Source organism: Gadus macrocephalus, chromosome 1, assembly GCF_031168955.1.
Source record: "Gadus macrocephalus chromosome 1, ASM3116895v1".
Classification (NCBI taxonomy): Eukaryota; Metazoa; Chordata; class Actinopteri; order Gadiformes; family Gadidae; genus Gadus; species Gadus macrocephalus.
Genome location: NC_082382.1, coordinates 15751279 through 15772601, shown reverse-complemented (window position 1 = coordinate 15772601; position 21323 = coordinate 15751279). Strand labels below are relative to the sequence as shown.

Below are 21323 nucleotides of genomic sequence, written 5' to 3'. Positions count from 1 at the left end.
AACCCTGCCACATGCCAGTGGGTGCCAGCCAGGGGTGTGTCTCCTCCGACACCAAGCCACAGGTAAAAGCTAATCTATTGTAATTGGCAAGATGTTTACATGCAGATCAGCTGCTGAATACCAACATGTCAGAGCTGTCTGTGGTGATGGCTGGTTTGACCTGTGTGCCTGCTTTGATTCTGAATGCACCCAAGGTGTGCAGCCCCACCCAGATTCCAATCAATCTGACTATAACTCAGGCCATCAGCCACAAACGCTCCACAATAAACTTGGTTGGGAGCCTCAAACACTGGTTTTCAACAATGTAGGTTTGCGAAACGTGAATATTTTGACAACAAACTTTGTCCCCAAAATTTTAAATTAGTACAAACAAAAAAAGTACTGCCATTCGACCAGGATCTGCCCCACGAGGATTTGCAGCCCAGGGTGGGACTTTTTTACTTCGAAAAATCGAGTAAAGGGCGCGTCATCTTGTAGTTACTTGACGCAAACTCAGGTACGATGTCTAAAACCCCATTTCAAGCCTCATTGTCATATGAAGTAATGTCCACATGGATTGTATGAATTTAAAACACATTTTTTAAAGATCTTTGGTTTTCAACTTAGTTTTCAGACCCATCATCATACCTAAACCCATTAAATAAATGTCAATGTAGTTCTATGTCATTTTATCTTTAATTTTAACATTTTCGCAAATACTTTAATGATGGTCGTACACAATAAGTGCAAAGTTTAGCATAGGTTTATCTGTGTTTTTCCTAATCTGGGAACCAAACTAATCTGCCAACTCATGTTTATTTGCTCTGCCATATTGTGCGGCCCTATTCCTGGCTGGGGTTGGTCCAATAACAACAATTATCAAATTTGGGGCCAAAATGGCTGCCGCTAATGTGTCACGTTTTGTTGCTCTAACTGGAAAGATGTTAGCCAATTGAGAACACAACATTTTCCAAAGTTCTTAAGTAGTTATTTAGAATCTTCCACAAATATAACATCTAGCACAGCATGGCCGCTGTCCGCCAGATTTCTTTACGCTTGAGTCATGTTCTTGCTCTCAAGATTCTAATTGGGAATTTTGAGGATCAGGACTGGGTTGTGGGGACAGAATTGGGAATTACCGGTTTGCTGTGCAAACTTTGAAAAATTGTCAGGCTTGTGCCAGGCATAACTCATGATGTTCCACTTGTCACGAGCTGCTTCGTGGACATGTGCGTGCCATCTGGTGGTAAAGATATTAGCGCTACGATACGGGACTTGACTAATTATCAAAATGGTTTAAAATCTGTTACACTGGCCCAACCCTCGTACAAGGTGTCCCCCTGACACACAAACACACACACACCCAATGGAATGCTCGAAGCGATTATGAGATGCTCCGGGGAAAACGTAGTAGACCCCTCCGAGCTGCTTGATGTTCCTCAGTCTTTGGAATTGAGGTGTGTCTATGATTTTGACCAGAAGAGGGTGGAGTTCAATGTGCCCGTGGATGGGGTCATTAAACACCTGAAAGAGAAGAGGAGAGAAAAAACATTGTTAAAGCTGTTTGTACCCTTATTTTGAAATACAGGCTTTATAGTTTTACATTATTCTTCACAGGGTGGAAATTATTTTTACAAGATTTTGTTTCAGCAAACCTTAACAATTCAAACTTTGAGCTTAGCTTAATGTAACGCTGTTTGTGGCAAAAACTTGTAGCTTTACTTTGTTTGTATATTACCGTGTTAAAGCCGGGATCATTAAGTCTTGAGGGATTTCGGCTGAATGAGAGAGAACACAACACAGCCATCAGTAGCTTGCTTGATATCAGTTTGCCGTCAAGTTCGACAGGCGTGCAAGTTGCAGGTAAGTTTCAAAAAGACACTCGAATTTAAAATTCAACTGTATTTGTAAAGACATTATCCTTTTTATATATATTATCCTTTTATCATTTAGCATGCTAAACTGTTGAATTTAAGCGTCATCACTGCTCTCGGTCTGCTCTCAGAATTCCGAGAGATGAGACAAAAAGGGGGCTTTGAGAAATGCCGCAAGAAAGCTGGGAGATTTCCCGACTTCCGACTCGGAAGGCTGGCGTCCGAGGAATCAGGAACACGGCTCAAGACGGCTCAGTCCGGATCACGCCCACTTTTGGCGGTGGAAACGCGACCCGTGCCGCACCTGGAAAAGGGGCTGTCTGTCTGTCGAAGAGGATGTCTCTGCGTGTGTGTGTGTGTGTATGGCAAGCACGAGTGAGCCACAATTCGCCGTTAATTAACGGCGAAATTTGGCACACTCGGCTGGCTAGACGTGTGTGCAGGGGCGTAGCACCAAATTCTGGGCCCTGTATACAAGAGGGTTAGGGGGCATATGGCCACTGAGCGCAATGTGGGGCTCCTGCCACTAGGGGGTGTTAGAAGATTTAAAAAATATATATATTATTTTTTTTACATTCCATGGGCCCCCCTCTGCCTTGGGCCCCCCCAAGCCTGTCCACTTTACACCCCCAGTCCGGCAGCCCTGTGTGTGTGTGTGTGTGTGTGTGTGTGTGTGTCTGTGTGTGTGTGTGTGTGTGTGTGTGTGTGTGTGTGTGTGTGTGTGTGTGTGTGTGTGTGTGTGTGTGTGTGTGTGTGTGTGTGTGTGTGTGTGTGTGTCAGGCACGGCGTCATGGGTGGGCCTGACTGACCTAGGACCATCCACTGTTCAACAGGCCCACCCAAAACCTTTCTTGAAAAAAAAAATATATATATTCTGAAATTTTTGCAATTTAGCAATCTTTGGTGACATTGATGCTTGATTCGATTTGTGTTAAAGGGCTGTTATCTTTGTGGATGACCGTGAAATCGCGGTAGGATATAGTATTAATTATTATCTCGTAGCCTAGGCTACAATTTAATGCATCTTCTTTGTATAATAAGCCAAGCTCAGTCTGTTGCTAACGATATCGAAATATTGTTGAAAACTTAAAACAATTAAACAGAATTCAGAAATAGTCGGCCTCATGTTATACGAACATAACTAAACTATGTGGGGAATATTAGATTCCTGACCACTTTCACAGTCTATAGGCCTTGGATCTATAGAGTGACGCGCTAAAGCACAGCCAGGTATGGTGCGTAATGGAGATTCCAAAGTGCTCTTCTTTGGTCAGTAGGCCTACAAGAGACGTCTTTACACTCCCAGACCCTACACACTGGAGGTTTCTCTTTTTAATGTAAATGCGATTAGACGCTCCGCGGTACAAGAGGTGCTGAGGGGGCAGAGGAACGTCCCATCGTGCCAAGCCGCGACCGAACCGGTGAATTCTGCGCCCCACGAAAAGTGTGACCCCAGGGGGCGCTGTTACATATTTTTTGCAATATGCGAAGCGTAGACAGGCATGACAAAAACATAAATAAAACATAAGATCTACCCCCAACCAATTACCTTTTGATTAAAGGTGCTTAATAAATACATTTGTTTTGATTGCATTTTACAGACCCATACAATGATAGGGCGCTTACGTCCTTCACCGTTGCTTCTTTACCCATAAAAAGCTACAGTCAGTGTTAAATTACCCTGAATCACCTTTGAGCATTTCCTATTATAGGCTACCGTGCAAAAAATGCTGTTTAGAATTAATGTTAGTATCAAGAAAAGAAAGACCCACCGGTGGGGGGAGACCTTATGTTTTATTTATGTTTTTGTTATAATGCAAACGTGCATGTTGCAGAGAATGTGCAACAGCGCCCCCTGGGGTCACACTTTTCGGTGGGTCGCAGAATTCGGTGTTACACCGGCTTGGCAGTGTAAAAAGGCCTAAGGAGCGAAAGCGGATATGTCCGTCCTGCATCGAAACTTTTTACAATGCAACAAAATATTTGAAGATCATCAAGCTATTATGCACAGATGTTATAACAGTATATTATTCAGTCATTTGTATCAGGTTAAACAAGGCCCATCCACAACTCCTGGCGCCGTGCCTGGTGTGTGTGTGTGTGTGTGTGTGTGTGTGTGTGTGTGTGTGTGTGTGTGTGTGTGTGTGTGTGTGTGTGTGTGTGTGTGTGTGTGTGTGTGTGTGTGTGTGTTACGTTTTAATCTTTGCCGTAGGCTTGTCTTATATGGCCAATCTGTTTCAATTTGATGTGATGACACGCCGAGTTCTTGCAGTTTTACCCATGTTTACAATTTTTAACCGGTGTATTGTCAGCAATGACCGAAACCGGTGAAGCCTTCAATAAATGTGATTCAGCGATGCATGGGTTAATGCAGTTTTGCGCAAGTTTAAAATGTTTCCTAGTAATTTGTCAGCTGCGATCACTACCTTTAATTAATTCCACCTTTATGTCATAAATATAACATGCCATTGATTAATGTTTTTATGGTGCATCTTGGCTATTTTATGTTCAATCAAATTGGCTTTGCCTGCCGCATTTGAACATTTCTGGCTACGCCACTGCCAAGAGGAAAACCTATACCTTCAAGATATCTGACAAAAGCCTGCTGTGACACAGCTGACTCGCTGACTCATGGGATGTAGCCGGGCTCTGACTAGACGACGGCGTATCGACCTCCATGACAAACGTCGATTAGACTTGTGATCGACGACGAAATGTTTGCTGGGGTGAGCAAGATAACATTTGGACCTTATTTACACGCAAACTAAAAAAACTACATCTTCTACCACGGTTAAACGGATATGTTTTTATTTAACAACTTGCCATAAAAAATAGAAATCCCTAGAAATCGATCAAAAACAGCTATCTAAGAGACCAAACAGGTTTGAGAAACTATTTTGCATGATATAGACTATCTTATTTTAAATTAGGCCAGAAAGCATTTGGCCGTGTGCATCCTCTCTCCCAGAGCAAATGTTCCACATCACACCATGAGGTGAATCGTTTTGGAAGTTTAAATCTAAATAATCTTCAAAAATAAATCGTCTGTTGAGATAAACATGAACATGGTAGGCTACTTTAGATGATTTTATCGATCCGCTCACTGATTACTGTGGAAGTGACCCGCCGTTCACTCAAACCCAAAAAATGTTAAGTGATCATCCTATAGGCTATTCTTGTCAATATCAGACTCACCTGGCCATCTTATGGATTTCCTTTAGTTAGATATTGTATTCCAACTCAAGTAAATAAATTTACTTTCAAATAAAATTTAACAATTAAACAAACGCAGTGTTAATTATTTCGAGTTTGTGGCATAGGCCTACGCGTCAATGCTGCGAGCCTTGGACCAGAATATCTGTGAGCTTATGTTTTATTTGCTCTGGTATATGCTAATTGAATCATATTCAGACAGACCTCCATGGCTTGGTTGGGCCAATCAAAAACATTTATCTAATAGGGGGCGGGTTGATTCGATATTTGTTTAAGCCTCTTGCATGGAGTGCCGTTTTTATTAGCTTTTCATAAAACAAATAAAATGGCAGCTGTGGAAAGTGGGACGCCTGGCAATATTAATTCTCCTTTACATATAGGTTAGGGAAGGACATAGGACGCATCATTTTAGACTGTTGGACCACAGCCATACACTGTGATAGCAGAATCTCTTGGGGGAAAAACTGAAAAGTTACTTAACCCTTTGTTTCCGGTTTCATTACGGAGATATTCTACAAGAAAAGTAATTTGTGGAAGTGGATAAAGCTTTCAAAAGAGCGTGCATTTTATACGGTGTCGACAGAGCGTCTGAAACCTGTACATTGACATTTACAGTTGAATGACTACTGCTGGCTAGTGATGGGCCGTTCGTGACCGGATCAGTTCGAATGAACGATATTTAACAAGAACGAACCAAACTGATTATTTTCTCTCGTTCTTCTAATTCGTTCTCAGACTCGACTCCTCCCAGACACACTAGTCGCTGAGTCGCTGAGTCTCTGTTTGTTCACTGATGGGAGTGGTGAAGAGGGTAGAGGCTTAGTGAGCGAGTGTAGGCCTATGATAACACGATTCAATATCAGTGAAATGGTAAATGCATGCTGTCTTTGTATTTTCGGTGTCATGCCAGATTAATATAATATTGAATGTCTCGTCAATCTGTCTCGTTATTTCATGGTTCATTCTCCACCCGGGACACCCATCATTGCTAAATCAAGTCTATTATCTTGCTGATATGTTAAACATCCAATAATCAATTACACCCCCCCATCCCGCTGGGTTTGGTTAAAGTTGTAATGTTGTGTTGATTGATGACCGACTTCCACGATCGTTTGAGAATGATAACGAGGGAGGAGCTGAGTCTGACTGACTCAGCTGAAAACCGTGCATTCCAAAGCTGTTAGAAATCGTTCCCTATCACGGATATAGGGTGCTCGCCATTTTGTAGTGGTGTTCGAATTCTCAGTGGTTAATTTCATGAATGTCACTTTATAGTGGACTTAAAATACCCAAAATTTGAGTTTACATACAACGTTCCCTACATGTTACTCCCGTTACCACAATGCAATGCGGTCGTGTTTTTCAGGAGGAGAAGAAGAAGCCGAATAACCGCGAAAACGTATACATTTAATGATGGAGTCTCCGACTTTCATTTAGATCTGTCAACAATTTATTTGGGATTTATCGTGGAAAATGTAACATTCAAAATCAAAACAACCTCCAGCTTTCCTCGTGAGTGCCAGGTTTGTTTACATGATGTGGGCGCATCTGTCTGCGTCACACAAATACCCGGCACATTTACTGATGCAAATGACGTATAGAAATGTTCAGCGTAGTGTTCGAATTCTCGTTTGTTCATTCCCTATATAGTGCACTATGTCATGAACACTCTATAGGGAATAGTGAGTGAGTGAATAGGGAACGATTTCGAACAAAGCTCATGATTCTAATCACCACTACCGAAAACGCGACTGAACGAACGAAGAAACGATTCTGAAAGATTGTTCTTGGTGAACTGACCGACGCGAACTGAGTCAACGAAAAAAATCATGAAATCCATCAATACAGGGCTGGCCCAGTTGGTTTGAGTAGGGTCTGTCTGCGTCCTGCAAGACGGAGGCGTAACTTGTAGGAGGCGTAACTTGTACTAGGAGGCGTAACTTGTACTTTTCTAAATCGCGGTCCAAGCGAGATCTTCTCTTTTCGCGGTAAAAAAAAAAAGCCTTGTAAATCACGGTTAACACGAGATCTTCCTTGAAGTCGGATCTTCAGATATTCATGTCGGTAAGTAAAAAGAAGTGGATTAACAACAATGATTTTTTTTGGTTTTTACAAGCTTAATGAACTCCAGAACTAGAGCAGACTACTAGGGTGATACTGTTTAACATTCTTTACGAAATGTTCGAACGCTTTGGCCTACTGTTTTAACGTTGGAAGAAACCCCAGCTTTCGCCACCTCTGTGAAGTTAGTTCGATGCACACGTTTGAGATGCACACTGAACAGTCACAAAATACCAAGGGCGTAACCATGGTTTAGACATTGGGGGGGTCAAATTTTTTATTATTATTTGTTAAGTGCATTGCCTACAATTCTATATTTATATATGAAAATGTGGACATTTAGAACATAGTTTCGAGGACTACATTGACCATTTGAATTCACAACTAAAGGAATAGTGTAATAATATAATGTCTGCCCCGCCCCCCCCCACACACACACACACATACATACACACAGGCCCGTCGCTATGGGCGGGCCGTAGGGGGCCGGGCCCGCCCCCCACAATGCTTGTGCCCCCCCACTTGAGGCACAGATCTCAAAAAAAGAAAAAAATATGTATATATTATCTAATTATTTATATTATTAACGCTCCGTTCACTTGCATGGGCCCTTCACAACTTCCGGCTGTGAATTATATTTGATAATTCACCGTTGCGTGTTTTGTCTGTCAAAAAGGCTTGCTAGTCTTAATCAGAAAATCCACGATTACCAGCTGTGTTATAACATGACCAGCTAATAATAATAATAATCATTTTAAAATCTTGACATAATCTGTCAGATGACTATTAGATAACAGTTGACCACAAGGCGATTCTAACTATGCCGCCTCTTGAATTTCTTCATTTTTTAGTCGGCAGGGGCTTGTAATTCTGCGTAACATGATAAGCATGATAAGGTGCAAGGAGCAGAAAAAGTTTACATGGGTGCCAATTTTCAGTTGAAAAAAGACGCTGGCATTATTTTATCAGCTGAGGGCGTATTCATTGCCATAACAACTGAGCTAATCAACAAGTACCACATGTTCTAATACTATGAGGCTCATGAAAACACCCTTTATTTATTTTAATAAGTCACTTATTTTAATTCAAATAAACATAATACCAAGGGTCATAAGTTTTACAAGAATTTTGATCGTACAAAGTCATGACAGAGGGACTTGGTGTCTTTATTCATGCTTGAAAGATGAACATATATATATTTTTTTGAAAGGGAATAAGCTGATGAAGCTGACAAGCTGACAAAAAATAATTTTAATTAAATGCAAACCCCAGTGAATCATATGCTCTTGTTTCTCTGTTTTGAGATTCACACAGACTTAGCAGTCTTGTTTAAATGTTACAAATTGAGTTAATAAACTGAACTTGGAAATTGTTTTAAGTTGTTGCAGAGGTTATCTCAGCTAATTTTATTAATCAAAATAAATAAATATTAGCAGGTTCTCAATAGTAGGCTATTTCAATTCAGGGAAGGCGCAAAAAATTATCAGTCTCCTAGGGTGGGAATGACAGAAAATAATTGAGAGCCACTGGTCTAGAACATGTTGTACTTGTTGATTAGCTCACGTTGTTATGGCAATGAAAACCCCCACAGCTGATAAAATAATGCCAGCGGTTTTGTTTTAACTGAAAATTAGCACCCAGGCCTCGACATTAACGCTTGCCCGCTTGCCCGGGGCAACCAAAAGTCATATTTGGGCAAGTTGAGATTGATTTCTGGTTGCCCGAACGGGCAAGTGGATTTTGGGTGGATGTTAATAGAAAGGCTATTTATTCAGATGTTTTTAGAAACTGCAGAACAACCTTTGTATTTGCAATTGATCAGCACGCCGTCTTCTCTTCTCTCGGAAAGCGAGTTGACAGACCCGCATCGCTTCAGTACGAATATAGCCCCGCCTTCTGTCACATTGTTGGTCAAAAAGTCAGTGCGTTCTCTGGCCGTGATTCGAAGGTGTTGGCTAAAGGTTAGCCAACAAAGCTAGCATCGAAAGTGCAGCGCCTCCGCGAACGGTTTAGGTAGAAGGAAAATGGAGTAGTGATGGAGGAGTGCAGTTTGGAAGTACTTTGGATTGAGGCAAATTACCAAGGAAAGTCATATGCAAGAACACGGTTTTGGGTTTCATAACTGTGCACATGCACAGCAATAGCGATCTTTTTCACGAAATTGGACCCTCACAAACTATAGATTACATGAAAGCTGAGCCTCCACTTATTCCAACAGTCCAAACCATATCATTCTGTGACTAAAACTCGCAAATAACAACTTAAGAAGAAACGTCCCCTTTTCTTTTAACAACCAAAAATGAAGTATTACCTTTGTGATTTTTGTCAACAAAGTTGATTCTGGTCGAATAAAACCACCATAAATGGATAACCCAGTGTCTGGGCCAAATTTTGCAACTAAACATGGTATTTTCAATCAATGAATAAGCGAAGGTTTCTTAGGAAATAGGTAAATTGCCTTCAATCAGAAAACTTATTCTTCAGCGCAATCTAGTGGCCATATGTTTATTTGCGAGTGTTTGGCTTGGTGCATTCTAATATATTTGCCCTGAAATTTAAATAGAGGTGTCAAAATTGTAAGATATCTACCTTTATTTGTGTCTCATAGTAAGACATCGCTCCCAAATGATAACGACCAACTGATAATTATTTCAAATGTTATCTTCCACTTATGCTGTGTTCCATGGCTTTATTCACTTTAACCAAGTATCATCGAATATTTAATGAACGAATATTTAACAAGAACGAACCAAACTGATTATTTTCTCTCGTTCTTCTAATTCGTTCTCAGACTCGACTCCTCCCAGACACACTAGTCGCTGAGTCGCTGTTTGTTCACTGATGGGAGTGGTGAAGAGGGTAGAGGCTTAGTGAGCGAGTGTAGGCCTATGATAACACGATTCAATATCAGTGAAATGGTAAATGCATGCTGTCTTTGTATTTTCGGTGTCATGCCAGATTAATATAATATTGAATGTCTCGTCAATCTGTCTCGTTATTTCATGGTTCATTCTCCACCCGGGACACCCATCATTGCTAAATCAAGTCTATTATCTTGCTGATATGTTAAACATCCAATAATCAATTACACCCCCCCATCCCGCTGGGTTTGGTTAAAGTTGTAATGTTGTGTTGATTGATGACCGACTTCCACGATCGTTTGAGAATGATAACGAGGGAGGAGCTGAGTCTGACTGACTCAGCTGAAAACCGTGCATTCCAAAGCTGTTAGAAATCGTTCCCTATCACGGATATAGGGTGCTCGCCATTTTGTAGTGGTGTTCGAATTCTCAGTGGTTAATTTCATGAATGTCACTTTATAGTGGACTTAAAATACCCAAAATTTGAGTTTACATACAACGTTCCCTACATGTTACTCCCGTTACCACAATGCAATGCGGTCGTGTTTTTCAGGAGGAGAAGAAGAAGCCGAATAACCGCGAAAACGTATACATTTAATGATGGAGTCTCCGACTTTCATTTAGATCTGTCAACAATTTATTTGGGATTTATCGTGGAAAATGTAACATTCAAAATCAAAACAACCTCCAGCTTTCCTCGTGAGTGCCAGGTTTGTTTACATGATGTGGGCGCATCTGTCTGCGTCACACAAATACCCGGCACATTTACTGATGCAAATGACGTATAGAAATGTTCAGCGTAGTGTTCGAATTCTCGTTTGTTCATTCCCTATATAGTGCACTATGTCATGAACACTCTATAGGGAATAGTGAGTGAGTGAATAGGGAACGATTTCGAACAAAGCTCATGATTCTAATCACCACTACCGAAAACGCGACTGAACGAACGAAGAAACGATTCTGAAAGATTGTTCTTGGTGAACTGACCGACGCGAACTGAGTCAACGAAAAAAATCATGAAATCCATCAATACAGGGCTGGCCCAGTTGGTTTGAGTAGGGTCTGTCTGCGTCCTGCAAGACGGAGGCGTAACTTGTAGGAGGCGTAACTTGTACTAGGAGGCGTAACTTGTACTTTTCTAAATCGCGGTCCAAGCGAGATCTTCTCTTTTCGCGGTAAAAAAAAAAAGCCTTGTAAATCACGGTTAACACGAGATCTTCCTTGAAGTCGGATCTTCAGATATTCATGTCGGTAAGTAAAAAGAAGTGGATTAACAACAATGATTTTTTTTGGTTTTTACAAGCTTAATGAACTCCAGAACTAGAGCAGACTACTAGGGTGATACTGTTTAACATTCTTTACGAAATGTTCGAACGCTTTGGCCTACTGTTTTAACGTTGGAAGAAACCCCAGCTTTCGCCACCTCTGTGAAGTTAGTTCGATGCACACGTTTGAGATGCACACTGAACAGTCACAAAATACCAAGGGCGTAACCATGGTTTAGACATTGGGGGGGTCAAATTTTTTATTATTATTTGTTAAGTGCATTGCCTACAATTCTATATTTATATATGAAAATGTGGACATTTAGAACATAGTTTCGAGGACTACATTGACCATTTGAATTCACAACTAAAGGAATAGTGTAATAATATAATGTCTGCCCCGCCCCCCCCCACACACACACACACATACATACACACAGGCCCGTCGCTATGGGCGGGCCGTAGGGGGCCGGGCCCGCCCCCCACAATGCTTGTGCCCCCCCACTTGAGGCACAGATCTCAAAAAAAGAAAAAAATATGTATATATTATCTAATTATTTATATTATTAACGCTCCGTTCACTTGCATGGGCCCTTCACAACTTCCGGCGGTGAATTATATTTGATAATTCACCGTTGCGTGTTTTGTCTGTCAAAAAGGCTTGCTAGTCTTAATCAGAAAATCCACGATTACCAGCTGTGTTATAACATGACCAGCTAATAATAATAATAATCATTTTAAAATCTTGACATAATCTGTCAGATGACTATTAGATAACAGTTGACCACAAGGCGATTCTAACTATGCCGCCTCTTGAATTTCTTCATTTTTTAGTCGGCAGGGGCTTGTAATTCTGCGTAACATGATAAGCATGATAAGGTGCAAGGAGCAGAAAAAGTTTACATGGGTGCCAATTTTCAGTTGAAAAAAGACGCTGGCATTATTTTATCAGCTGAGGGCGTATTCATTGCCATAACAACTGAGCTAATCAACAAGTACCACATGTTCTAATACTATGAGGCTCATGAAAACACCCTTTATTTATTTTAATAAGTCACTTATTTTAATTCAAATAAACATAATACCAAGGGTCATAAGTTTTACAAGAATTTTGATCGTACAAAGTCATGACAGAGGGACTTGGTGTCTTTATTCATGCTTGAAAGATGAACATATATATATTTTTTTGAAAGGGAATAAGCTGATGAAGCTGACAAGCTGACAAAAAATAATTTTAATTAAATGCAAACCCCAGTGAATCATATGCTCTTGTTTCTCTGTTTTGAGATTCACACAGACTTAGCAGTCTTGTTTAAATGTTACAAATTGAGTTAATAAACTGAACTTGGAAATTGTTTTAAGTTGTTGCAGAGGTTATCTCAGCTAATTTTATTAATCAAAATAAATAAATATTAGCAGGTTCTCAATAGTAGGCTATTTCAATTCAGGGAAGGCGCAAAAAATTATCAGTCTCCTAGGGTGGGAATGACAGAAAATAATTGAGAGCCACTGGTCTAGAACATGTTGTACTTGTTGATTAGCTCACGTTGTTATGGCAATGAAAACCCCCACAGCTGATAAAATAATGCCAGCGGTTTTGTTTTAACTGAAAATTAGCACCCAGGCCTCGACATTAACGCTTGCCCGCTTGCCCGGGGCAACCAAAAGTCATATTTGGGCAAGTTGAGATTGATTTCTGGTTGCCCGAACGGGCAAGTGGATTTTGGGTGGATGTTAATAGAAAGGCTATTTATTCAGATGTTTTTAGAAACTGCAGAACAACCTTTGTATTTGCAATTGATCAGCGCGCCGTCTTCTCTTCTCTCGGAAAGCGAGTTGACAGACCCGCATCGCTTCAGTACGAATATAGCCCCGCCTTCTGTCACATTGTTGGTCAAAAAGTCAGTGCGTTCTCTGGCCGTGATTCGAAGGTGTTGGCTAAAGGTTAGCCAACAAAGCTAGCATCGAAAGTGCAGCGCCTCCGCGAACGGTTTAGGTAGAAGGAAAATGGAGTAGTGATGGAGGAGTGCAGTTTGGAAGTACTTTGGATTGAGGCAAATTACCAAGGAAAGTCATATGCAAGAACACGGTTTTGGGTTTCATAACTGTGCACATGCACAGCAATAGCGATCTTTTTCACGAAATTGGACCCTCACAAACTATATATTACATGAAAGCTGAGCCTCCACTTATTCCAACAGTCCAAACCATATCATTCTGTGACTAAAACTCGCAAATAACAACTTAAGAAGAAACGTCCCCTTTTCTTTTAACAACCAAAAATGAAGTATTACCTTTGTGATTTTTGTCAACAAAGTTGATTCTGGTCGAATAAAACCACCATAAACGGATAACCCAGTGTCTGGGCCAAATTTTGCAACTAAACATGGTATTTTCAATCAATGAATAAGAGAAGGTTTCTTAGGAAATAGGTAAATTGCCTTCAATCAGAAAACTTATTCTTCAGCGCAATCTAGTGGCCATATGTTTATTTGCGAGTGTTTGGCTTGGTGCATTCTAATATATTTGCCCTGAAATTTAAATAGAGGTGTCAAAATTGTAAGATATCTACCTTTATTTGTGTCTCATAGTAAGACATCGCTCCCAAATGATAACGACCAACTGATAATTATTTCAAATGTTATCTTCCACTTATGCTGTGTTCCATGGCTTTATTCACTTTAACCAAGTATCATCCCCATTGAATATTTCACTTGCACAACAATCTTTCTTATGGCACAAAGATGACATTATCGCCCTTGCAGTTTTGGAGATATACTCTATTTACTTTGGGTATGTTCTTTCCTGAAAAAAACTTTTCCCCTGATATCGAAAATGGTATAGAATATCGATATTTTTCCAGGTATAGTGTCAGTTAGAAAATCCAGTATCGTGACAGACAACACTACTAGAAACGCGATTGTGATTATTCAGTTAGAGCTACAAGAAACTTGAAAGTTAAAAAAGACATATCTTTGCTACTACCTCTGACATTTAGTTAAGTACATTTGCATGAAATCATGCAGGTCTACATATAACTTGGCGATAGCTTTGATAGGTTGCAACGATGGACTGAAATCACTTCATGGCACGATGTGGCCGCCCGATAAATAAGTAAACAAAGGGAAGTTTGTTATTTTTTAAACACAACATGTGTGGAAGCTAACATTCAGCTTCAGTCTGAGCTAGGATGATTTTTCTGAGCCCCCCCAAAATCAGGCCGCGTGCCTGGCAAAAAGAGGCCTGTTCAAGATTCTGATTATAATTTGGGCAAGTGAACATCACATTCGGGCAAGTTGAACCTGACCTGTACTTGCCCGATGGGCAAGTGCTTTTGAATCCTTAATGTCAACCCCTGGCACCCTTTTTTTTTTGCATCAGAACAAGATTTTTTTGCATCAGAAGTTTTATAAAAATGTATGGGTCCCTGAAAGTGAGACAACGTAGTTTATTGCTCCCGAAATAGTGGTATGTTTCTCATATTATTAATCTTGTACATGTTGTACCAATTTGTTTCAGTAAATGTGTAAATAAAACAGGACTTTATATGCTTCATATACACCTGTGGCTTCCTGGGGTTGAGCCCCCCAAAAAGTCAGAACCTAGAATCGCCCCTGCTTACTTTAATTTCTAGTTCATCATCATGGATATTCGTAAGTGGTTGAAAAGCCCACCAACAGTCTAATAATCAGTCAAATAATTTCCTGGACCCATCAAAGGTAATCCCTCTCCTGCTATTAGCTGGAACTGAAAATTAATGACCCCCGGATTCCCCCCGAAGACGGAAAATGGACAATAGCAAACATCCTTAGCACATTCAACTGTGCACTCCAGGCTATGCCGACTGTTCTCACAGCCTACACCCTTGCCCTAACTTTAGGAGCTTCCACAGCAATGTGTGAAAACTAATTTTCCACGTTGAAAAACGTCTCCTCAGAGCATCGGCGCGGTATGCTGCACAGACGCAAGGCCCAGCTGATTCAGCTTGCTTTTGAAAAGGACCTAACTCACAAGTTTACGTCTGAGTGGAAGGATATATACGTACTGTAGGCTAATAATAATTGTGCCCCCCTATGCATTTGATATGCCCCCCTTAAGACTCAGGTCTGGCGACGGGTCTGCATACACACACACTTTGTTTTGGTTAGTTGCTTACTGATCTTAAACACACCTACCAATTACAATTATGCTCTTCCAGTAGTACTGTAGCAAAAAGGATAGCTTCCAATGGAAAAATACCACATACCCAAATTATGTTTTTTTAATGTTATTTTAATTAGGACAACTACTGATGTACTTTTGTGATGTACAGACTTTAACAAAAAAAGCAGCCTGCCTCTCTGCCTCCCTGTCTGTCTGTGCTGCCTGCATTGTGACCACATGTCATTATGTTATCAGAAGAACAGTGGCTGACCTTCGTGATCATTTTGGTCTATATATTCTGCTTGTATTAGAAGTAGGCTACTTTTATGTATTGCTGACATGTAGGCCCAGGTTATAAACAATGTTGTAAGGCTGTCTAGTCTCACATTCAAAATTCTCACCTTATCACCTGCATGTCCAGAGCATGTCCCTGTCTGGCCACTGCTTTCAGCCTGCCTGTCTCTCTCCCTGTCTCTCTGTGATGCCTGCATTGTGACCACACGTCATTTTATCAGAAAAAACAGCAACTCATATTTTAATTAGGCTACTCGTTTTATTTGCTCACACATTTAGCTCGGTATCAAGCTACTAATTGTCTGGAGAAAAACGTGTACGCTCGGCTGCTGAACCATTTTTATCCGCTTTTTAAGTAACCTTAAATTGTCCGTTACCTCCTCTCCAACACGTTAAATAACGTTACAGGCACTGCTTTCAGCATGCCTGTCTCTCTCCTTCTCTCTCTGTGCTGCCTGCATCGTAACCATGTCATTTTATCAAAAGAACAGCGACTGACCTTCATGAGCTATATAATATTCTGCTTTTACGAGGCTACTCGTTTTATTTGCTTACTCAAAGCTCGGTATCAAGTTACTTACTGTCTTAAAAAAACTGCGTATGCTTGGCTGTTGGTCCAGTTTCTTCTGCTTTTTAGGTAACCTCAAATCCTCCATTACTCAACTTTACTTTCTTGGCTCTCACTGAAGAAAGAGTGTGGGGGGGGGGGGGAAGAGTGTGGGGGGGGGGGGGGGGGGGGGGAGAGTGTGGGGTAACCATGACAACGCAGAAAGTCGCGAGGTGGTTTCAAACTAAATCGCACAAGTGTACAATTAGGAGGGGGGATTCACACACTTAAATAAATTGAAAATAAATAAGACATAACAAGAGACCGATCCATTGACAGGGTTCATAAAAAGAGAACATATATTTTACATTTTATCCTTCTGTATATTGGGGGGGACAGGTTAGTATTTTCTCAACATTGGGGGGGACACGACCCCCCCAAAGAATGCGTGGTTACGCCCTTGCATCACAATAACCATTATAAATGACCATATTATCTCTCAATTACATAAATGTTTGCACTGCACTAACATGCTTTTAAAAATAATTGTGTTCAAGGGCAAAGTTCTAACCTGGCCCCTGGAGATCTTGAAGGCCTCCTCGTCTCCCTTGCGGTAAAAACGGACGTGATCAATGGGATTCTCTGTCTTCATGCCATAGTCCATCTTGATAACCTAGGAGACACCAGGGGAAGACTTTTCACCTTTAACTGACACATGCATGGCGAAGGAACATATAAAAGGTATGTTTTAAATTCCATGTACATATTTGTCAAGTACATAGTTGTGGGTATATGGCTTGTGGGTGGAAAAGCAATGGTCATTGTGGAAACAACTAAGACATTACTTTTCTAATATATTTTGCTGCTTAATACAACAGCAGCTAATTGGATTGCAGATATCTTTCATCTGCACTCATGGGCCATTTCCCAGAATTTAGACCACTCCCGGATAATTTCATACAGATCGGGGCATTTCCTACCTGATTGGTTAAGGAAAGCTATCTTGCCTGTCAATCACAGTTGCGTGAAACGCAACACTTCTCAATCACAGAGAAATGTAGGGAGGGAACCATGTAACAAAATGTGTATTAACTTGTAGCTAAAATATCAATAAATGATTGCCTTTATACATTGCTGAAATGAAATCCAACCTGCATTCTGGGACAAGCATTACTGAACCCTGTTATGGCCATGGTCGTACGCAGCAGATGCTCTGCTCTGTCTCCCCCTCTGGGGCAAAGTGTTTCCTCATTTTCCCCAGCTCCTCACCATTTCCAGTCATCATCTCTGGTTTTCTTAAACACCGATTCTTCAGCCACTCATCGCCAGATCGTTGTTTCAACTACAGTGGTACATACCAAATTCCCTTTTGAGTTCCGTGTTTTTTCCGTGGTTAATCTCAGTGTTCTCCTTGCCCATGGATCACCAACCCCGTACCTGCCTGTCATCCACCCTGTGTGCTCATCTGCCTGCCGACATGCCAGTAGCCCTACCTGCCTGGTATCCATCCTTGCCTGTCCACCTCCTGTTGTTCCCTACTGCTCTCGTCCTCACTACAATAAACCTCTGGTTTAATTCATCTTCCGTTGTCTGTGCTTGGGTTCCTCCCGTTCAATCATAACAATCCCCACCACAGAACTATCAAACCAACCCCTAATCAGCATAGATTAAATTCCAGAAAGAGGCACTGAATGACTTACATTGAGGTGTTCTGGCAACAGTTTAATGGCCAGGGGATTTTTCTGGCCATCTAGCAAATGCAGACGCATATCCTTCAGGGAAGATCAGGGAAAGAGTGACAACGGTCATGGTTGTGTTCCTCTGTCACTTCTAGCACACAACACACACACACACACACACACACACACACACACACACACACACACACACACACACACACACACACACACACACACACACACACACACACACACACACACACACACACACACACACACCTCGATGTCAGCTGGATATGCTGAATAGAACTGGCCCACACACTTCAAGAGGCGACGACTGCTGATGTTCGTTAGGATCTTCCTGGCCTTTTTCAGATCATTCTCCCTGGCCTCATCCAGCTCATCATTCTCCCTGGCTTCATCCAGCTCGCACGGGGTAGAAAGGAGGATCTTCTCGAAGACGTTGTCTACAGGGGCAAATATATATACAGACACACCTCAGAAGTGACATACAGTACATCTTAGAATAAGGAGCAGGTGGTGGTGAGGCATCTTGCTTAAGGAAGCCTTAGGGTATGTTTACCCTAGGGGTAAGAAATAATTTGTTTTTGATATTGCAAAAGGCAAAACCCAAGCCAACCACAACACAGTGTGGTCTCAACACTCACCAGTCAGCTTGGTGTATGCCGGCATGTCATCTATAGCTGTGGACATTGTGAACTTCTCATTCTCCCCCTTGAATTTCAGGTGTTTGTCTGCCAATACAAAGGCCTCGGTGATCCTGGTTAGAAAAACACAACCAAACTCAGTTTGGAATACAATTACTTTCGTAATTATTATAGTACCTGGCACAGACACAGTACTTACATGGTCTCAACAATGTTTGTTACTTTGTGCTGGTAAGCTCTTCTGTGGAGACAGTTTCTTGTGTGGAAAAAGTCATACAGATTGCCCACTTCCTGTTGAAGAATACCCATAGTTATGTTTAGTCAAATATAGGAGGAATTAGAGAGCTGTTTCAATCAGATTAAAAACAGAAGTCTGAGATCATTTGACCTTTTCCCTGGTACAGATTTGCTCCTCCCCGTCCACCTTAAACACCCTGGCAAACTTGATGAAGCGGTCGTGGTCAAAGTTATTCTTGATGCCCAGGTGATGGCAGTCTCTGAGATGGGGAACGGAAAGGATGAATACATTGACATGATAGTGCAGGTTTACTTTTACAGGTTCTTGCTTTGTTTCTCCATTGATTGGTTGATCCAGAGAGGAAGATATCCCTGGCAGCTGTGGCTGTGTATTGAGTATGGTTAGGTCACTAAGGAGATTTTCAAAGAATGTATTACAAAGTGGTGCAGTGAATTCTGATACCAGTCAGGGAGCAGGAAGGTGTAGAGGGGTTTACAAACAGGTAATGGGTAAAAAAAGGTGAGAATATTGCGCGGATAGAGAAACCCTGACGGCTATGGATGTCTGGTTGTATGGCCTTCTGGGAGAAAAATGTGAAAGATATTCGCTTTACATGTTTTACCATGCTCAGAGTTCACCAGACTCTGCATAGCCTCCCCCCCTTACCCCCCACACCCCTCTTACGCACTTATTGGATGTTTTACGTCCTTGCACTTTAAAATGGTATTTAGCATTGTGTAGCATCTTGTCCTAGCTGTCTTTGTTGTATACGATGAAGTGGTTAATCTAGCAGTTGTAAATACTTCGCACTTGGTACTATAAACCATGGTAAATGTAGTAGTATGAGTGAAAACATTGGTTGGGAGTGTGGTCCTCTATATCCTAAATGTAGCATTCTTTTGTATTATTGAATTATATGTTGGCCTAATATTTATTTCTACCCTATATGTCCAATAGTCATATCTCAATTTAAATACATTTTACAATTTAAAAAGATGACCAACTCATCATATTGGGAGGAATATTAACGATATGACGCTACATACCGTGCCTGTTAATGTAGAAACCAACCAGGCTATTATTTCTTGCAAGGCTTGAGGTGCAATGTTCAGTCATATATCCAATAAAATAAAATACAATTTCATCTTAAACCAGGAAACTCTCATTTATAGATATTTTGTTGTTGGAAAAATCTTTGCGCTTGACAAGTGAAACAGGATTTTAAAAGATGACCTCTATAACACGGTTGGACAGATTTGTGGAATGAGATAAAGTGCACTATAACTACATAATTCTTGCTAATACGACTAAATGGACATTTGGGATTAAGTCACAAACCACCGAGCCACCACAATATCCTGCCCCCATCGGACCCGCACTTCAAATAATTGATGGCTGCAGTGAATATCTTGCATAGTTCTAAAGAGCAGTGGCATAAACATTTCGCACCATACACAAACAAGGTTAGTGACCAGAGTAAGGACTGACCTCGCAAAGTAATCAAATTTGTCCACATCGATGCCGTTCCTTTTGTTGGACACAATCTCATACAGAAAATACTTCTCCGGATTACGGCCTCTGTATTCCAACTGTAATGACAGCACGAGGAAACGGTTAAAAGACTAATAGAAATAGAACATAGCAATGTAGCAGCTCACTTCAAAGGAAACCCTATTTCTGAGTACAATGAGTTTGAACTGAAAAAGGCCTGCTATGTGGTGTAGCAAGTCTAACTAGGGGGTTCTGTGAGAACAATTCATTTTTTAGGCAATGGTGAGAGGAGGTTATGATAGTAAGTTCTTAAAGCACTATGCAGCATTTATTTTGTAGTTGCCCCAATTTTGATTGTCGCTAGCCTCACTTGTAAGTCACTTTGGATAACGAATTGCCTAAATCCAAAATGTACATACCGGGGCCACTCTATTGGGAAAGTCACTTTACTAACCCCTCTGTGGGAGAGTCATTGTACAAACTCCTCTGTTGGGAGGGTACCAACGCTTCTGTTGGGAGAGTCATGGTATATTCTCTTCTGTTGGGAGAGCCATTGTTTCAACCCTTCTGTTGGGAGAGTCATTGTGCACACCTTTATTTCTGGATGATCAGGGACGGTCCTTTTCCCAAAGATCAGCTCCTTGATGAAGAAGAGGTCCACTGGCAGCTCCAGCCCGTAGCCCTTCATCACCGGCTCCAGGTTGTTAACAGCAATCAGATGGTTTAACATTTCTAGCGATGCCTTTTCGTGCTGCAATGACACACACACACAGGTTGCTCAGGTGTCCCTGAACAAGACACCTCACACTTACCGCTTCCAACCTAGCGACCTACGACATAGCTGCCGCTTTGCATGGCGGACACCACCGACAGTGAGTGGATATGTGTAAAGCACTATGAATGCATTCCACACACACATTATCTTAACTTGTTCTATTTTTTTTTTTAACAGAGCTGCAGCAAAATACTCTTTAACAGTGCAAACGCCAAACCCTTATCAGCTGAAACAT

General features: G+C 41.2%; 1 protein-coding gene and 2 long non-coding RNA genes across 10 annotated transcripts in view; 2 read left to right on the top strand and 1 right to left on the bottom strand.

The window, feature by feature from the left end:
• Window positions 1-21323, bottom strand: part of LOC132455270 (deoxynucleoside triphosphate triphosphohydrolase SAMHD1-like) — a 117316-nt gene that overhangs the window by 42299 nt on the left and 53694 nt on the right. Inside the window, exons 9-14 of one of the 8 annotated variants that reach the window (XM_060049150.1) lie at window positions 18973-19081; window positions 18784-18875; window positions 18585-18697; window positions 18196-18383; window positions 17938-18009; window positions 16722-16910 (exon numbers count right to left, since the gene is read on the bottom strand). The exons of 1 other annotated variant lie outside the window; for it this stretch is intronic. In XM_060049150.1, the coding sequence (XP_059905133.1) occupies window positions 16737-16910; window positions 17938-18009; window positions 18196-18383; window positions 18585-18697; window positions 18784-18875; window positions 18973-19081 (748 nt within the window). In that variant the 3' untranslated portion in view covers window positions 16722-16736. Of the gene's footprint in view, window positions 1-1342; window positions 1504-1717; window positions 1743-5048; window positions 5225-16721; window positions 16911-17937; window positions 18010-18195; window positions 18384-18584; window positions 18698-18783; window positions 18876-18972; window positions 19082-21323 lie in introns of those variants that run through there. 6 more of the 8 variants (XM_060049130.1, XM_060049136.1, XM_060049122.1 and 3 more) reach the window with 6 other exon arrangements.
• LOC132455380 (uncharacterized) overlaps window positions 1-21323 on the top strand; it is a 61176-nt gene that overhangs the window by 28813 nt on the left and 11040 nt on the right. The window lies entirely within an intron of this gene.
• On the top strand, window positions 3945-6000 carry LOC132455371 (uncharacterized). The gene is made up of 2 exons (XR_009525210.1): window positions 3945-4579; window positions 5802-6000. It is a non-coding gene; the product is annotated as an uncharacterized LOC132455371 (long non-coding RNA).